Below are 20,021 nucleotides of genomic sequence, written 5' to 3'. Positions count from 1 at the left end.
ATTTAAAGAGATTTGTAGTTTTGTTTACAAGAGTAAGTTTTATTAATTGAAAGTGCTTCTCAATGGAAGACACGCCCTTTACAATGTCGTCATCATCGTCATCACCGGCAGCCGCTTTGGGCTCGCGGCGGAGAGTAGAAGATTTCATACGGCCCGGTATATTTACACAAAACATTCAACTGTACGAATGACCTTCCACGTTGCATTCGTTATACAGCTGACATCGGCGATCCTTTGGTGAGTATCCACTATTGTTCATCACGCAGGGATGTCAGCTGATGATTGTTTTCCTCTCTCTGACGCTTCTCTCTCATCATTCTCTAAATGCTGTTATCTTCTTTCGGAAACTGTCTGGTACTAACTCACACATGCATTTTAATCACCATAGACAATGCTTTTAGCCATAGGGAGCTATATTATGGGCCTAGTTAACTGAGCATTAATGTCCTGTAAATCAGTGCAAAGTTATTGAACAGATCCTCATGGCCTTTAACATTGATGATTGAGTCGGAAGTGGTACAAGCTTTTGAATTGTGCTCTAATGTCGCACTGTTGTTGTTGTTGTGTCATGCCATGCTTATATTACACATGTAAACATGAGGGCTCGTCCAGTCAAGTGGGCAGACTTGACTGGTAAATGCAGTAAAAAAAACGTAACTAAATACGTTAAAATAAAAAAGAGAATCTCTGTTAGTTTGTTTGAAAGCCCCAAAGCTTACTGTAAGCAATTCTTCATAAAACCGCATGCATTGTTTTGATTATTTTCAATTTTGAATAATAAAGGTATTACAATAGACACCAAGGGATAGTGAAGATGCCTGCACACTTGTTCTGCATGTTGTGTGTTCCAAAATAGAAACTACATATTGCGTAACTATGCAAATTTGTCAATGTTCCACACCTGTATGATTTGTTTAGAATATAATTCTTCTCTCTATTCTCTGTCCCATAGTGGGGGTGGGGTGAGTGAGGGCTGCTGTGAGGATCCCACACTTAGGGGCAGCCCCACACTGAATGGTGTCTCCCACAATGAAGGCGCTGGTGGATGCAGTCTGGGCAGTGTGGAGCATCGGCGCCTCAATATATGACTACATCCACACCAGTGCCATGGAAGAGCGCATTCACTCATTGGAGAGTGCTATAACCATCCACCAGTGTGTCATTGGCCTGCTCTCTGCTGGATTTGTGGCCCTCTTCACCTACATTCTGCTAAGGAGGCACTGACACAGGATGTTAGCCTTTTTTGTAAGCAAGACTACATATGTGACATCAGAGGGAATTCTGGAACAATTTTAATGCCAAGCTTTGTTCAGTTCATTTTAAAGGGATTTTAACATATCTGACTTTTACCTAACTGATTTACTAAACTTCATTGGCATCTAATTCTGTAAAAATTTCACTACTGTATTGTCTGGGTTGATGAGATTCAGAGTAATCTGGTAAACCAAAATAAGCGTATCTCTAAATAAAAAGTAGTCTTCCATGTCTTAAAATGGACTTTTAAGGTCATTGATGGCTACCACAGAGGAAAGATTCAGAGATGCTACTTATCCACAGTTCTTTACACAAAGCTTGGGAAAAGCTGAACAAACAAAAAACAACTACTGGATCAGCAGGCTTTTCAACCTGTTTGCTGCTATCGTCAGTGGACTCAGCTTGTTTGTCTTGGTTACTTCTAACAAAACATTCAACTTGCCAATGATGAAGCATAAAGGAATTTATTTATTATCTTAACCAATTACATCTCATCTTATTTCTTAAAATTATGGTTAATGAGAGGCATCAATGACTTGATTAAATTCTTGATTTTACAACTTGACAGACAACTTAAAGTGTCCTTAATCACTATCTGATATAGTCAACTTAATGTTATCAGTGTATTAACTACTACTATATGTAAGTGTCAAACTTTAAGTTGGGTTTTTACTTTGATTTCATGTTAAAGTTCATCAGTTAATGCACCATTGTGTTTCATAGGTTATCATACTTTTACCATGTTTCCTTTAGAAACGTTTTCTTATAGGCCAAAAAAAAAACTGCTATTAAAAATGTCACCTGTTCTGTCATAGCAAAATGAATGTCTAGCTTTAATAATGCAAAAGTCAGTATTTTGACTTTGAAATGATGCTAGCTACTAAGGCATTTCTCTATTGTACCATGTTTGACTTGAACGTTTGGTGTGCTCGTCTTAAGTGAGGATCTCTTAAAATACAATGTAAAGCATTTTTTTTTAACAAAGACAATGCCATAATAAAATGTTTATTACTGGAACAACAGAAAATGCAAATGTCTACGCACCAGCAGGTTTGAAAATTTTCACAAGGATTGGGAAATGTAACTTTTCAAGGCAAAATCCCTGAAGCCAGTTTGTGGTCCAAGTATGAACAATACAGAAAATACATTGAAGATTCATGCTGGTTTTAGATGTGCCCAGTCTGCAGAAGTGTGTACTTCGTGGTAAATCACTCAACACTTTCACCCTCCAGGGTCTTAACAGCCCCCGGTGGAGCTTCCCGTAGTTCTCTGGGTTTCTGTGCCTTACCAGCTCTCCCTTGATGTACTCAATCCAGAGATCTAAGACACCAAATTATTGACAAAATATACTACTCAAAGTATGAAAGAGAGTTGCCTCTTTAAAGGCTAAAAGAACTGAATCACACTCACCTTCATCTGAGGAAACCAAATTCAGAAAGTGCTTGCTCAAAGTAGTCTCTCAGGTTACTCATCTTTGGTGTCTCCTGAGAGAATAATACAAATCAGTAACACATTGTATGTATAAATATACGTCTGCTGCTTACTAGATATTTTAGATACCTGGTGCTACATCACTTTTACCTGCTCTTTTTTAATCTCAATCATCTTAAGAATGTCTTCGCGAAGGGTCTGTATTCATGTAAGCTGAAACCCAAGAGAAGAGGTTTTTAAATTGCTTGTGCCTTATTCGTAGATATACAGTGGTGCTCAAAAAGTAAAAAAATATTTCAGTATTTGTAAAACAATAAAAAAAATAAGAACAGCTTTTCAGACCCCACAATAGAGCACATCTTTATTTGTGTAAATAAATGTGTACCTTGTGAATGTTTTTCTAGCCCTTTTGTAACCACCAGTTTTATATGACCATTCAAGGTATTTTTCCTTCATGGCAGATGACACTGTAGGTACTGGAGACAGAAACCCTTTCTGCAAGTACAGGACCAGGAGCAATTTAAATACATTTTATACATGAACTACATTAGAATTCAAATGAAACATTATGTAATCAGGACTGATTGCCTTTATATCAACAATCAATTGGTCTTAAGTGCAATCTTTTTTTTCATAAGTCATGTCTCACCTGAAAAATAGGTCTCTGTGTCTTCTGGTATATTTGCCTGGAGCTGCCATAATGACCTAATTATGAAATATATATTTGGGTTTAAACTCCCTATACCACAGTGAGAATATATTAAGGTTTCAATGAAAAGTGAAATTTTCTAATGTTCTTCTAATGTTCTGTAATTTCTCATTTTCTTCATATTTCTATATATATGAAGAGTTATTTAGCACAATTTAACTGCATTTGGGTTAATTTGTTTGGGTAAAAAAAAATAGCTAAACACAAAAGCATGATTTTTGAAGAAAAAAAAACTGGGTTATCTGTTTTTGAAAAAAACTAATATATAATTAATACATTTATATATTTATATATGTATATAATTTGTGACATTTGACTCTTGAAATTCATTTGTACAATTCAAGTCAATTTCCTTCCTTTCAGTGAAGTACAAAAGATGTTCTTTGGAACATTCTCATATTGGATCTTCAGCTTTTGAACAACATTTGAACATTTATGCTTTACACTGTCAAAAAAAATTCTAAAATTCATGTACAATTGTCATGCTGATTCATGAAAATAAGAGTATTTGCACTACTGCTAAAAGGAGTTGGACCTTATCATTATTTTACATTTCATTAGAGTAATCAGTTCTTTCTCTTTTCTCCCTTAATATCTAATTCCAAAAGAAACTTACAGAACCATATTGTTTGAACAAAACAAACACAAAGGTATGAAGGACAGATAAATGAACCAGGAGAATTATGCATGTGAATGTCGGATATATAGCATCATGTTCCCATGTGGTTGGATAACGGCCTCTTTGCCCGGTTATATAACTACAGACTTCATAATCCTGCACGCATGGCTTTTCTCACTAGCTGGTTAACAAAGAGCGCTGAGGACAGAATCGAGAAGAAGCTTAATGACAGTTATATGTAGGAATTCTTGTGGCTCAAGCATTAGAGCATGGTGCTAGCAACACCAAGGTCAGGAGATCAATTCCCAGGGAATGCATTAACTGATAAAACTTTATGTCTTAAAAGCAATGCATGTCAAATATTTTTTTAAAGAAAAGCATTCAGAAGAAGTTCATTTGTTCAAGTGGACAAATTAGGGCAAATCTGCTGTTAGAAGATGTCCCACTTCAGAGGCAGCTGTAGCACAACTGCTACCTGGGGATTCACATGTTTCAGGGCTTCCTGGAATAGATGTCCCGCCTCTGTGCTCTCCAGATGGACCAATGTCTGGAGGCTGAAGCTCCACATCTCCACTGATTGGCTGAAGCGCTGGGTGGCTGTGACCGCAATCTGTGTAGCAGATACTGTATCCCTGACGACAACAGGAGCTGTAGCTGTTATTTGAGGTGATAGAAAGTGGCCTATATTACTAGAGAAGCACCATTTAAATCAAGTGCTGCATAAGGTGTAATGCAATGAGATTCCAATGTTAACAGTGAACATTACCCAGTTCTTGTAGAATGTCTCTTGCAAAAGCCTGGCATCATGAGCACTCTGTAAGACTCATAGTAATCGCTCCTTTCTCTAAAAAAGTGGACAGTCAAACAATATGTGTCAATCTGACTTAGATTAAAATCACCCAGAAACCAATAAATAAAAAAAATACCAAAAACACGTTTGTATTAGAAAGCAAAAAGGATATTATTAGAATCAGCAGACAAATAATAAAACTACAGAAAAAAAAAAAAAATTTATTGATAGCCTGTCATTTGAACAATAAAATAAAACTATACAAAATAATACTACGGTAACTTAAGTTGACACACAGATTTCAATGGAAGTGGGTGAGATCTTTAAGCCTTGGCTATTGTTTAGGCTGATGATGTAACCAGTTGTTAAAAACAACTAATGATCCATATTTGTAGGGGAATATAGGTGCGTCCCAAATCGTGTACTTACAGTATGCACTAATGTTTTTTGTTTTTGTTGTATAAATAGTGCAAGTAGTGCATTAACACTGAAAATTCCAAAATAAAAATTGCAATTTAAATACCCAGATGATGCACTTAAATATGTAAATATGGTTACATAAATATGTAAATATGGTTTAATATAAGAACTCAAACTTAAGTCTGTATAGAAATATACAGTAACATTCTGTATAGTAATATAATTGTCTGTAATATCTGTATTTTGCTATTCTGATAAAGATTCACAAACACTGCAACACCCAACACCCCCCCCCCACATTTTTTTTTTAATTGATCACCTTTTCCTTGAATTCAGTGACGTTTGTTTTCCTCTTTTATCTCTCAAGACAGAATGTGACATAACATGTCCACATGGCCTCTACAAAAATAAATTACAAATCAGTAGGCAAATGAGAAGCTTCATATTCTTAGATGCAAATACTAAACATGTTAAATCATGATACCTGTATAAAGGCTCATTGGTGCCTCCTCATAAGCTCCTTTCACACTGCACGTCGGACCCGGCATATTGCCGGAACATTGCCGGGTCGCCTTCTGTGTGAAAGCAACCACGTCCCGGGATTGATTCCCGCATTGAACCCGGGTCGGGGACCTAGTAACATTGCCGGGTTCAACCCGGGAAGAGCGCTGTGTGAACAAAATCCAGATCTAATGCCATGTCGAAGTGATGACGTGCGTTATCGAGTGACTCTTTTACCGGCTGTTTTGAAGGAAGATCAACGTTTGGGACGAAAAAATATGTGCAAACTGTAATGAAGCATCAGTTTGTTCCTCACTTTCCGCGCTGACGCAGAGATCGTCTGCTTGGTTCACTGAAAGTATAACGTACCTAATGTTTTCGACTCATATATTATAGGTTTTAATTGATGTTTAATAACAAAATCACATACCCATTTCTTATTAAAGGCAACTTGAGAAAGCCAGAGCTGTACGTCTTCCCACATAAAAAGCATTGATTTGAATCAAGTTAAAAACTGAACATCAAAATACATCTAAAGTAAGGTTGTTATTATTGTTTTTGTTCATGTTGACCAACCTGCAATTTTGTCAAAGCCCTTCTAAAATCATGGTTTATGTGATGAATGATGGGATACTCAATTGCCTCCCGCTTAAAATGGTAACCAATTCTCTGTACACACAACAGTATAGGGTGCATATAGCCTATTTACTTTTACCATAACACAATGCCACTATTTCCCAATATATTTTACAAATAAATAGACCAAAGCTCTACTCTTCTTGATAAGCTCTAGGACGTTTATTTCATACTGATAGAAATCAGAAACAAATGTCACATATCAAGTTGGACCTTGCAGCTGATTAGAAAGATCATTTACGAAACCCAACCTATCATGTTCCAGGTAACCAACATGTGTACTGACGATTTTTGTGCAAGACAAAAATATATCAAACAGTTTTGTGTCAATACAGACCTGTATGTATGTAATGAAATCGTCTTTACTCTGATCTGTTTGGTGCAGCTTTTTTTCAAGAGCAGTAGATCTTTTCAACATAGACCTGAAACAAGAGTCTTAAATGAGGAATCTGTTTGTTTCGGAGTAGAACCACTTGTTTCTGTTTGTTGTGTTTTTGTGCGCACTGTGACACTCACTTTACTTCTTTATTGGTGGACAAACCGACTCTTTCCAACTGTTCAGGCGCTGGTATTCTGTCCTCTAATCGTTATTGCACCATGGTAACCATTATTAAGAGCTGTGAGGTAAATCTTCACATAAATATGTAAGATACTCAAGAGTTTCAGTACAATAACATAACCTGGTGGGGACTGGAAGTTGTCATGTCCTCTACATCCGGTTGCTCATCAGAAAATATCTCCGACGGCAATTCTAAACTCGATTGATGGATCCTTGATATTTATTGTTTTAGTCTAAACCTTGTTGTTTTAGCGAAACATCACAATTTAGAGCATTAATAATTAGAGAAGCTTTCCTGAATTGCGAAACTTTGTGGAATGGTTAGGGCCAACGGTTTCCAACAGTTTTCACTCTATCATTAGTTTGAAATGTAGACCACACAAATATTATTTCGCATACATATTTTCATTAGTATTTTTATTTGAAATGATGACTTACAATAGATAAGTGGCTAAACAGAGCATGCAATATGTGCTATTTTCCCCGCGTTCTCTCTCTTCCCAGAACCAAAACATTCTTGGCGGCAATTTGTCTCCTCTACCAATCTTAATCTCGCGTCTGTCAAAGTGAGTTAAGCCAATAGAAAATCTAGACGTCACCAGATGACGTCTCCGATTGGCTGACACATTGTCATGGGCGGGTTCTCACGGCACTTTCCTCAAGGGCTCGGGCGATACAGTACCGATATCCATCAATTGGTAGGATTTTCCCATTTAAAGTAAACGCAATTTCGTAACAAATAACATATAATTATTAAACCAAGACGTTTATTTAACCCGGTACGTCAAAGGCTTCCTGTATGGATGGATAACCCGGTGCTGTTTAAATGTGTTTTCGTCGCTGTGAAGGACCGCAAACTAACGTGCTAATTTTCATCTGTTGAGAATCAGTGACCAGACTGAGGACACACATCAAGAACTCATTCATAGCTCGTCTTATTTATTCATGAGTCATATTAAAACATGTATTAGTCACAGAGACTGGTGACCACCAATATCTGATGTTTAGGTGATGGTAGAGGGTTGGTTAAAGGAGCGAGGGCAGCTGTCTGTCATTAATGTGCAGATATTTATTTCGCCTGGTGTTGTTTTGGGTAACATTAGTTATTAGTTTATGATGGCTCCTCAGAAATACTCGGCTCAGGTGATGAACTGTAAAGTCAATGGTGCTGTATACCCATCCTCTGGAGTGAGCTCCATAAAGAAGCCCAAGATGGAGCAGCTGCAGGCCGACCATGAGCTCTTCCTGCAGGCATTTGAAAGTGAGTAAGATTATTAAATGTATCTTTTATATTAAACTATTAAATGTATCTTTTGGCATTTGGGAAAATATAGTAAGACACATCTGTCACCATTCTTTGTCATGACAAAGTTTTGTGGTCTGCTATTACTACAGTTATGTAGAGTCCTTGGATTTAGCTTTGTAATGTCTTGTAGCTGTTTTTTTTTTTTTTAACATGATGCTGTTTTTCATCACTATCACTAATTTTGCAGACAGTTACTTAAAACCCTCTAGTTTATTGTACAGGTAGGGGTTAAAAAGTAACATAAGCTGTTTTCACTTTGAAACTTTACAGTTGTATGTTTTGTTAATACTTCTGCATTTTCTCTTCAGAGCCTACTCAAATATACAGATTCCTAAGAACAAGGAACATAATAGCTGTATGTATACCCTTATAGATTAATCATAAGGCTTAACACTTAGGTTATATTAACGTCAGGTCTGTTTGTACTTGTTTTTATTTTTTCTTGCTCTTTCACAGCCAATATTACTTCATAGGACCCTCACCTTTATGTCTCATAGAAACTCACGAACAAATGCCAAAAGGTAGGTCTCTCTATGTTCTAACAATTATCTGAAAATCTGCTTTGTATGGCTGTAAAATAATTAATCACAATTAATCCCATTCAAAATAAAAAGTTTGTTTACATACTATATGTGTGTGTACTGTGTATATTTTTTATGTATATATAAATACATATGCTTGTATATATTAAGGATAAATATGATGTATTAATATATAAAATATTTAGATAATGTAAATACAAGTATAAAAATTTATACATAATTTAAAAAAAATGTATACATATGTGTATTCATACATACATAATAAATATACACAGTACACACACATATAGAATGTAAACATAAAATTTAATTTTGAATGATTAATCGTTTTGCAGCCCTACTGCTTTGCTTTGCTTCGCTTACAGCATTTTTATTAAATAAATTGGCCTTCTCCTTCAGGAAAACATTTAAAGTGGATGATTTGCTGTCCAATGTGGAGAGAATAAAAGGGGAGCCCGAGTCTCAAAGGTACTGGTCTTTCTACAGATGTTTTTCATACTGTGTTCTTACACAGATATAAGCCTAAAGGTTGGAATACACTACACAACTTTTAAAATCTTAACAATAGTCATCATAGGCTTGCAGACTTAGTAAAAACTGGGCTTTATACACTAAACATACTGAGGATCATAAACTAACAGACTTTCAAGTTGTTTCTGAGTCCCGAAACAACAAACTGATTCAGAAATATGCGCCTCGTTGCTAGGAGAGACACAACAAATAAAAAGCAATACTGTCATAAAATCGGCTCAAAATATTAACATGTTTGAGATCCTCTGACTGATTCAAGTCATATTCTGAAGCTTAAAAAGTCTGTGCTCGTTATATATTATGCACCTTTCTTTGCAATCTATCAACTCCCAACTGCGCAAAATTTGCAGAGTGGTTCTGATTTTTGACAACCAGTGTCAACTCGTCCAGTCAGCAAAAGGGGGGGGAAATCTGACCAAAAGTTATGTAGTCTATTGAACATCTAGATAGAGATGGTATTGGTCCGACTATGTTTCAGAGTGGCTGAATAGTTTTCATCGGTGTTACAGGAAAATGTGAAAGGATCGTTTTGTTCCAAATGGTGATTTTTAGTTATGTTTCATTTGTTATTTCAGTTTGACTTCACATCTGCAACTGACATTCACTGGATTTTTTCACAAAAATGGTAAGTCTAAATTTGCCTAAATTGTACCAATTTGTCTCAATCGTCATTTTAGTGTTCTGATATAATTTTGTTTTTTAACCAGATAAGCCATGTCAAAACTCAGAAAATGATCAAAACTCAGTTTCACTTGAGGTGCTACTTGTCAAAGTCTGTCACAAAAAGCGTAAGGTGAGCTTCTCTTTCGTGTTATTTTATATGAATGTGTTATTGTGGGTTTGGAGAGACTTGTGGGTAAGTAAATGTTCATGTTTGGGTGAGCTATCCCATAAAACACATAAGTGAATAAAATAAAATATGCTGTTTTAAAGATCTCATTATTTTTGTTATGATGCTCATTTTGCTCCCTTAGGATGTCAGCTGCCCTATAAAGCAAGTGCCTACAGGGAAAAAGCAGGTGCCTTTAAACCCGGATCTCAGCCAAACCAAGTCTGGTGCCTTCCCTTCCCTGCTGGTGTCCAGCAATGAGTTTGAGCCAAGTAACAGTCACATGGTCAAATCCTATTCTCTTCTCTTCAGGGTGTCTCATACAGGCAAAAGAGACCCCAACGGTTTCATCAACTGCGAGACCGTTGAGAATATTGGTGAGTGGCAGTGTGTGTGCACAGTGTGTGACATCTGCAGAAAAGTGTTGAATGCTGTTTAAAGGCTCTGCAGACTTCATCCTCATTTGTTTCAAGGCTTTAGTGTGTTAGGTTAAAGAGAGTTCACTCAGAAATGAAAATGGTGTTTTTCCAAACCTGTGTGACTTTCTTCTGTGGAACAAAAAAAAGGATATTTTGGTCCATACAATGAAAGTCAGTGGGGTTCCACTGACTTTGGTTTATGAGCAAAAAAATGGTTCTTTACATTATTGTGTTCCAGAGAATAAAGAACATCATGCAGGTTGGAACAACGTGGGTGATAAAACGAAGACAGCATTTTAATTTTTGGGTGAACTAAGCCCTTTAATATATATCAAGGAGATGGATGACAGTATCATGTTTTTTCAGAAATTCTGATGGTCAGTGACTGACTGAAATCGAACCTTTTCTGTCGTCTGTCCATGATGATGTGAAGAGCAATTGAAGTCAGCACCCTACATTTTCAAATATAGTCAATACAGTTAATTGAGCACTGCCTTCTGTAGTTATTGTAGCCTCAGCCTCACAAATGCTAGATGGAACAAAACAGTCCTGGTGCTTTTATTTGTAGATGTAAAAGAGGAACTCCCATCCAGAAGGAAGAGAAACTCATCCCACAGAGGTGATGGGGAGATCCCAGAAACGTTTGTTGCTCAGATGACTGTTTTTGATAAAAACAGGTTAGTACTAGCAGTGTTTTCAAATGGCTTCATTTTACTTAGAACTGACAGAAAATTCCTTACGTGATGAAAAACTGCCCAGTTAAGTTGTATAATGATTGTCCTTCAGGCGGCTGCAGCTGCTGGATGGAGAGTATGAGGTTTCCATGCAACAGATTGAAGACTGTCCAGTCAGCAAGAAGAGGGCCACATGGGAGACCATACTGGATGGAAAGGTTGGTTATGTCTGGAGGAATTAAGCTACTAGCTTTTAAATTTCTAAACAAAACCAGTGCGGTGTTGCTTGGCAGTCAAATCTATTATCTTATGAAAAACTGTTAATTCCTGTATTTTGAAGAGGTTGCCTCCATTTGAGACCTTCTCTCAGGGACCCACTTTGCAGTTCACCCTTCGATGGACAGGTGACCCGAGTGACCCTTCCATGTCCAAACCTCTCTCCACCCGCAGTTCTGACACCAGCACCACAGAGAGCAGACCCAGCACTCTCAGAACTGCACATGTTGGTAAGGAAGCAAACTAGCATCTAATCTTGTTTAAGTTTGTTATCAGTAATGGGCTGCTTTGTCGGTTTAATTTTTTGTGAGGTTTCTTGTTCCATTATCTAATCAAAGCATTTTTTGTGATGGACCTTTAAAGGTGAATATACAGGTGCTGGTCATATAATTACAATATCATGAAAAAGTTTTTTTTTTCACATTTATTTCACAAATTCCATTCAAAAAGTGAAACTTGTATATTATATTCATTCATTACACACAGACTGATATATTTTAAACGTTTATTTCTTTTAGTTTTGATGATTATAACTGACAAATTAGGAAAATCCCAAATTCAGTATCTCACAAAATTTGAATATTGTGAAAAGGTTCAACATTGAAGACACCTGGTGCCACACTCTAATCAGCTAATTAACTCAAAACACCTGCAAAGACCTTTAAATGGTCTCTCAGTCTAGTTCTGTGGACTGCAGCTGGAGGCTACACAATCATGGGGAAGACTGCTGACTTGACAGTTGTCCAAAAGACAACCATTGACACCTTGCACAAGAAGGGCAAGGCACAAAAGTTCATTGCAAAAGAGGCTGACTGTTTACAGAGCTCTGTATCCAAGCACATTAATAGAGAGGCAAAGGGAAGGAAAAGATGGGGCAGAAAAAAGTTTACATGCAATAGGGATAACCGCACCCTGAAGAGGATTGTGAAACAAAACCCATTTAAAAATGTGGGGGAGATTCACAAAGAGTGGACTGCAGCTGCAGTGCTTCAAGAACCACTATCCACGTTGCTTGAGATCCCGTGTAAAGTCAGTGATGGTTTGGGGTGCCATGTCATCTGCTGGTGTTGGTCCACTTTGTTTTCTGAGGTCCAAGGTCATCACAGCCATATACCAGGAAGTTTTAGAGCACTTCATGCTTCCTGCTGTTGACCAACTCTATGGAGATGCAGATTTAATTTTCCAACAGCACTTGGCACCTGCACACCGTGCCAAAGCTACCAGTACCTGGTTTAAAGACCATGGTATCCCTGTTCTTAATTTGCCAGCAAATTTGCCTGACCTTAACTCCTTAGAAAATCTATGGGGTATCGTGAAGAGGAAGATGCGACATGCCAGATCCAACAATGCAGAAGAGCTAAAGGCCACTATCAGAGGGCTCTCATAACACCTGAGCAGTGCCACAGACTGATCAACTCCATGCCACGCCACATTGAAGCAGTTATTCAGACAAAAGGAGCCCCAACCAAGTATTGAATGCTGTACGTGCTCATTCTTTTCATGTTCGTACTTTTCAGTTGGCCAAGATTTCTAAAAGATTTTTCTTTGTATTGGTCTTAAATAATCAGTCTGTGTGTAATGAATGAATATAATATACAAGTTTCACTTTTTGAATGGAATTAGTGAAATCAACTTTTTGATAATATTGTAATTATATGACCAGCACCTGTAGGTGTTTAACATTTTATTCTCTAAGTGGCGAAGGATTCAGTAAGCACCAGCATGCAGACCAGGAGAGAGCAGTCACCCTGTGAACCCAGACAAAAACTACGCATCTTTTATCAGGTAGGAATTATGAACTCTTTATTATAGTAAATTTATGCATATTGCACCGTTCAAAGTAGGGATGGGCATTTTTGTTAGGTTCTCATTTCGATCATCGATTGGTTTCAAAAACGAGTAATTCGAGTAAGGTGCGGGGAATGGCTGTTATGGAGATACATTTTTTATAACAATCTTCAGATATTTTCTTTATGTTAAAAACTATAAAAACATGAACACCTGATTAGAACACTTCTGTTAGATTATGATTATGATGCTCCAGTGTTATTAAAAGAAGCATCTAAAAAGGAATAGCTGCCTGGGGTGAAACTGAAGTGACTTTATGCCAATAAAATTCCTAACTACCAACTAAAATTCCTTTCTTCAACAATACTTTAATGTAATTGTTTTCATAGGATTTCATATGGGTTGATAATGTAAATGAAAATATAGAACAAATATGCACTGCTGCATTAATATAACATCAGTATGAAAAAAAAAAAGAAAATCTAAAAGTGACTGACCATCTCAAATATCATTGTTATTATTTGGCATTGCATTTGCATACATATAAAATATTGGTCACAGATTATTGGTCACTTTCTAAATGATAAAAGTGTAGCGCATCCACTAGTAATGATATATAATTAAGTAGGTTTTTACTGATGTAAATATGTTAGAAGCGATGCATCATGATACAAATGCAAACTTGTATCCGATGCACACTTTTAAACCGATGCATTGCATTAACTATTTATACCCATGCACCAAGTGAATCGGTGAATCTTTCCATCCCAACTTAGCTGGTTGTGTATCACCAGCAAAGCCATGATACAATGCATATCCCGATACAGAGGCCACAATACGATACACATCATGATACAGAACTGCACTGAATTTCACATCAGCAGAATTTGGTAAAACTGCATACTATAGGGCCATTGCTAGCTAAAGGTAGAACAGGCAGTTGACCTCTGTATTATAAAGGGCCTCCGTAACGTAGTTAATGGCATATATTTAATGTTACATTGGATACTCCTCACCAGGTATAATATTCTGATTGTTTTGCATCTTGTTTTTAAGCCCATAAATAATTTAAATGTACATTTATGCATTTTGCAGACACTTTTATCCAAAGCGTTCAGGCTATACATTTTTTTTTTTTTATAAGTATTATGTGTTCCATGGGAATTGAACCCACAACCTTTTGCACTGCTAAAGCAGTGCTCTACCACTGAGCTACAGGAACAATGTACATTTTCTAATAAATTTATATTGTAATGTTATATATAAAAATCATCAATGCTGGTAGGTTATCGTTCCACAAATTAAACACACTCTCTACATTTAAAAAAAAAAAAAAAAATTAGCAGAGCTCTAAACTAATGCGCTGTCTTCCCTGAATCTCACGCACACATATCAGTAACTCAAACAGATCACGTTGCGCACGTACACACATTCAGCAGCACAAACTTTTTAGCGCTGCCCTGGAATATTATCAATAAAATAGCTTAATCGCTCAAGAGCTACATTATCCTTCTCAACAAGGAGCTAGTAACATAATTGTATCTAAAAGGAATTAAGGCCACAGCTTCACTGTTAACAGAGAAACGCAGCAAAACAGTGGTAATTCATACATGCACAGCCTCTCTCTCTCTCTCTCATAAATGAACACTTGATGAATTACACTTTTCGGAGAATTGAATATCGAAGTGGAGATCGCTAAACTGCAAGTTTACCGGTGTTTTCAGAAAGCAAGAACGTTTATCCACAGTGGAGAGAGCCGTGGTTGCTAGGTTGACAAAGATAAGTTGCTCACTAATGGCACTTTTCCACTGTGTGGTATGACTTGGTTCGACACTGTTTGTGTTTCCACTACAGTTTAGTATCACTTTAGAATGGATGGGATTATTCACATGTAGTTATAGTTGCATCGCCCCATAAAGCTCTTGCTGGTTCCACTCCACTGCTATTAAAGAGAGGAACGTCTATACTTCCGCAGTGGACAAATGAAACATTTTGGTTGTTAAAAAGGTGTGCTCATTCAAAACGGTTGCGTTCGATCCTTCGCTGGCTGCACTGATTTAAATCTAGTGGTTCTGTTGTGTTGCAAATTCAGTGACGCAGGTAATGACAATTATGTCCGGCCAATCCGTCATCAGCAGAGTTTACACATCATGATTTGGTAATGGTAAAAAAAAGTACCAGGTACTGTATCCAGTGGAACCCCCAGGTTACCACTGGATGTCCAGTTGATCTTTCATGCTGTTTAATGCCACTCAGCGGATGTTGCAGTGCATCGATCCAAAAGAAGTGAAATAAAAGGCACCCATCCATAAAAAAAAAGAAAAAAAAAAAGTGCCTGACAGCTCTTGTGTTGAACTGCTTCTATGTATAACAGTGAGTGCAAACTAGAATACATTGATTATTACATTTTAAATATGGAAATTCTTACAACTACACATCGACTTGAGGGTGAGTAATTTATGGGCTAATTTAAATTTTTGGGTGAACTAACCCTTTAAGCGCGGTCCACTGCTGCACACACGGTACAATATTGATACAGGACCAGTGTTGTATCAAACACAGTATTACTTTGGACTGCGTGAAGGGTGCAACCCAAAAATGCTGCTTTATAATAATCAGATGAAAAAAAAAATCCCACAATCATCTGTTATTTCATGATCGATCATCACTGTCACAGCCGAGTACTCGATCACTTTTGCACATCCCTAGCTCAAAATGCCTTGAATATTACTTCATCGAAAACACAATTTACTCCGTAGGTTTACTGGCTAACCATCTGCAATGTAAAAAAATGTAAGAACTTTATGCAACATGCTGGTATTTTTGTTTGTCCAGTTTCTGTACAACAATAATACTCGTCAGCAGACAGAGGCCAGAGACGACTTGCACTGTCCCTGGTGCACGCTCAACTGCCGTAAACTCTACAGCCTGCTGAAACACCTCAAACTCTCCCACAGTAGATTCATCTTTAACTATGTGGTGAGCACAGTAGAACACATTCATAAATCTCTGCCTGTTTAATTTCAGAAGTTGAATAGAATGAGTTTATTAGAATAAAAATTCCTTATATAGTTATACATAGGGCTGGGTGGTATGATGATATGTATCATGGCAATGATATAAAGTGTTTATAGATAGAGATTTTTATGTATCTTGGTATGTAAGTATATCCATATGCAGTATTATAAGTTATTGATGCATTAGAGTGGAGCAAGATGCATGAATGAGAGAATAAAGTGTAAGAAGTGCAGTAAGCTGTGAACAGTTAAGAAAAAGTATGTTATCCTATAACTTATTGTTCTTGAATGCTGTTTTCCAGCCTCATCCTAAAGGTGCTCGGATAGACGTGTCCATAAATGAGTGCTATGATGGCTCATATGTTGGCAATCCGCAAGACATCCATAGCCAGCCTGGCTTTGCCTTTAGCCGCAACGGCCCTGTTAAGAGGACAGCTGTCACCCACATACTTGTTTGTCGGTATGAAACAGGTCTCAGTGTGTTTTGGAAAAAATGCTATTATTGTTGACTACAGGGTAATTTTAGTTTTAAGTTTTATGTTTGAACTCAGCATTAAATATAACTTTCCAATTATTCATTTTGCCATTTTTATTATAAATGATATATCCATACAAAAAATTTGTCTTGAGTTTAAACCTTTTACAGACAATAGTGTGATGTCGTCACTAACAACTATTTAAAATCAGCTCAACGTTTTTTTAAATTGAGCTTTCCCCATTTTTGATATCAAAATATATACAGGGATACGCAAATTGAATAAGATGTAGAAATTAGCAGGGTTATGTGCCGAAGTCTGCAAATTGGGTTTTGCTTAAACCATTACGGCATGGTTTCACAGACTGGGTTTAGACTAATACAGGATTATGCAATAGTTCAAAATGGACACTTAAGTAATTTTTAGAAATGTTCCTTCGAAAAAACATTACTGATGTGCATGTTGAGACAAAACAAAGGCGCTGATATATATTAAGATCAGTCAGTGTGAGCTTCTTTAGGTTGCAACAGCCCATACTTACATTTTAGTCTGGAACTAGGCTTAAGCCTTGTCTGTGAAACCTGGGGTATGAATTTTACTTGATTAAAAAAAAAAAAAAAACACTGCTTAGGAATTTACATGACTTTACTTATTGTTGGCATATTAAGCATAATCAATGTACGATTTTGCATCAGTCACTCAGTGTTCTTTTTACTGACAAAATCATACGTGCTGTATGATAAATGCAGAATTCTCCTGTTTATATATGGTTGAGATGCAAGAAATGTTAATTGATGTTTCTTAATCCTTCACTTTCATTCAGGCCAAAGCGAATCAAGCCAAGTCTGTCTGAGTTTTTAGAGTCAGAGGACGGAGAGCCAGAGCAGCAGCGGACTTATGTGAGCGGACATAATCGTCTGTATTTCCACAGTGACAGCTGCATGCCCCTCCGTCCACAGGAGATGGAGGTGGACAGTGAGGATGAGCGGGATCCAGAGTGGCTCAGAGAAAAGACCACCACGGTTAGTTGACTGGTCAAACAAGTAACGTTTTCAAGTTGATAATTGATATTTGTATTTTAATTGAACAGTTTTCGCTCTTTTATGTATTATGAGTCTTACTGAAACTATTCAGTTCCTGCTTCATGATTAGTATGTTTCATTTTGCTTGAAGCAAATTGAAGAATTCACAGATGTGAATGAAGGAGAAAAGGAAGTAATGAAGTTGTGGAATCTTCATGTTATGAAGAATGGGTAAAAATGCATTCATATAATCTTTCTTTTCCTTATGTTAACTGTATTTTTAGAACCTTGATCATAGACTTACAAAAACATCCAGCATTGGTGCTGTTCTTATCTTGCTAACTGTTCTTTCTCCAGATTCATTTCTGATAATCAGATGAGTCAGGCGAGCATGCTGTTTGTGGAGAACTGCGGGCCATACATTATCCGCAGGAGACTGTGTCGGAACTTCCTGCTTCACCTGGTCAATCTGCATGACTTCAATCTGGTCACAACAGCAACCATTGACCGGGCCATGGCCCGTATGAAGGAGATAGAGGAGTCACTTCCTGAACTAGAGGAGGGGCAGGACTCATCAGATGCCAATTGCAATGGTCACACTGTGTCCTCGAGTGTTTCACTACATGGCAAACGCACCAAAAGTGGAGTGTCAGACTGACAACAGTTGGTTTTACAAGATAAATTATGAACATAATGAACAAGATCTTTTGAACTCAAGTTCTCAATCAACAGTATCTGTGGCTTAGAGCAATTGTTCAATTTCAGATCTGCCAATATACCCATTTATTAACAAGGAGCCCATTTGAGACTTGAGTGAGTTAGCTGCTGGTAATGCAGACTGATGCAAGTGCTATTGACTGAATTGATGCAATTTTTCCAAAGTTTTCAGTGTAGTTTGTTATACTTAAGAACCAGTATCATTCCAGCAGTCATGTTTAGTATAATCTTTAGGTTTTTTTTGTTTTTGTTTTTCTGAAAATCCATTATGCGATGAAGTGAGTTACTGTAGAATTGGGAGTATGGTTAGTTGACATTTTCTGTGTAAGTTTGATGATTTTGTTTAACCACTGTGCTTTCAGTGATTATTTAGCACATGGTAGCACTTGTGTTTCTACTTATGCAGTGGCTGTAGACTCAGAATTGTTGACATGGACACCAAGTTGATAATGAGGTTTCTCAAGTCAGATTTGAAAGCTAAGCAAATTATTATTATTATTATTATTACTACATACTGATACTATTTTTTACCAGTTTTAGATTGGACCAGTCAGTATATATGTTGAAGTCTGTCAGATCCTTGTTTTACATCCTTCCATCTTAGAATGGCATCTCCTCTGTGTATATTTTTTATACCAGTTCTCTTGTTAATTAGCAATAGATATGCACACTCATGAAAGGAGAACTGCCAATGTTTGAGTCGTGGTTTAACTCACCTAATTATGCCAGTTAAAGTGGGGATCCAGAAATGTTTAAAATCCAATGTAGGTGATGTCAAACTTTTGTTAATACTGGGTATGTGGTTATATAATAGTTTGTTGCTATTACAAGGTTCAAATGTTGTATATGCCAAAGTATATCAGATATAGCTTCCTTTCTCCTTCGATTTGTTTCCTCTGCAAAATGCACAATTTTGGTGTACACAAGAAACCTATTTACAAATTAAAGATGTGTAAATGCTTGGTTTAAATGGATTTTAATTAATTGTGCCCAAAATGCTATGGGGTTACATTTTCGAAGTTACGTTTCATGAGTCATTGTGATTTCACATGAATTAAAAATTTTTTTTTAGGAAATAAGTGTTTACAATGCTAGAGAAATGATTTATTTAATAGTAAATACTTTTTTTCTTTCTTTATCTGTGCATTAAACTTGAAATGGGTTTCTTTATAATATAATGGATCAGTGGTTTATGGGCGTAACGAGAAAAGCCACGCCCTCGCAACAATCATATCCAATAAGCGGAGTGGACGTCATACAAAATTGTGTCTAAAAGAACTGGTTTTCAAGATGGAAAATGAGAGAGGCAAATTGGGGGTTGTATAGTTATAAAGTGAATGGTAAGATGATGGAGATAATATCAGAAAGGAGTTGTGATGTTGATGAATTAAACTCAAAAATAACAAATGTATTGTGTGAGGCAGCGGAGGAGGTTATTGGTAAATCTTCTGGAATGAGGAAAAGGAAAATGGTACCTTGGTGGTCAGATGAATGCAAGGAAGCAG

The 20,021-nt window shown here is 36.9% G+C and overlaps 1 protein-coding gene and 1 pseudogene across 1 annotated transcript; one reads left to right on the top strand and one right to left on the bottom strand.

Moving 5' to 3' along the window:
- Window positions 1-1,235: 1,235 nt before the first annotated feature.
- On the bottom strand, window positions 1,236-6,158 carry LOC127959059 (U3 small nucleolar RNA-associated protein 6 homolog; annotated as a pseudogene).
- A 1,306-nt stretch (window positions 6,159-7,464) lies between these two features.
- Window positions 7,465-19,486, top strand: LOC127960042 (polycomb protein suz12-B). The gene is made up of 17 exons (XM_052559582.1): window positions 7,465-7,617; window positions 8,048-8,180; window positions 8,534-8,580; window positions 8,682-8,746; window positions 9,167-9,235; window positions 9,874-9,923; window positions 10,006-10,091; window positions 10,273-10,504; window positions 11,115-11,223; window positions 11,333-11,438; window positions 11,561-11,726; window positions 13,193-13,281; window positions 16,120-16,263; window positions 16,604-16,761; window positions 17,601-17,799; window positions 17,951-18,030; window positions 18,157-19,486. Exons 1-17 carry the CDS (start codon window positions 7,552-7,554, stop codon window positions 18,455-18,457), a joined length of 2,100 nt encoding a protein of 699 aa, XP_052415542.1. The 5' UTR covers window positions 7,465-7,551; the 3' UTR covers window positions 18,458-19,486.
- Window positions 19,487-20,021: the final 535 nt, after the last annotated feature.

The sequence above is a fragment of the Carassius gibelio genome, chromosome B6 (assembly GCF_023724105.1).
Source record: "Carassius gibelio isolate Cgi1373 ecotype wild population from Czech Republic chromosome B6, carGib1.2-hapl.c, whole genome shotgun sequence".
Lineage (NCBI taxonomy): Eukaryota > Metazoa > Chordata > Actinopteri > Cypriniformes > Cyprinidae > Carassius > Carassius gibelio.
Note: the sequence above shows the minus strand (reverse complement) of the source record. Positions and strands in the feature narration are given on the sequence as shown.

Coding starts and splice junctions, on each gene's coding strand:
- LOC127960042 (XM_052559582.1), top strand. CDS start 7,552: ATGGGCGGGTTCTCACGGCACTTTCCTCAAGGGCTCGGGCGATACAGT. Junction 13,282..16,119: donor AACTACGCATCTTTTATCAG/GTAGGAATTATG, acceptor TTGTTTGTCCAG/TTTCTGTACAACAATAATAC. Junction 18,031..18,156: donor CTTCATGTTATGAAGAATGG/GTAAAAATGCAT, acceptor TTCTTTCTCCAG/ATTCATTTCTGATAATCAGA.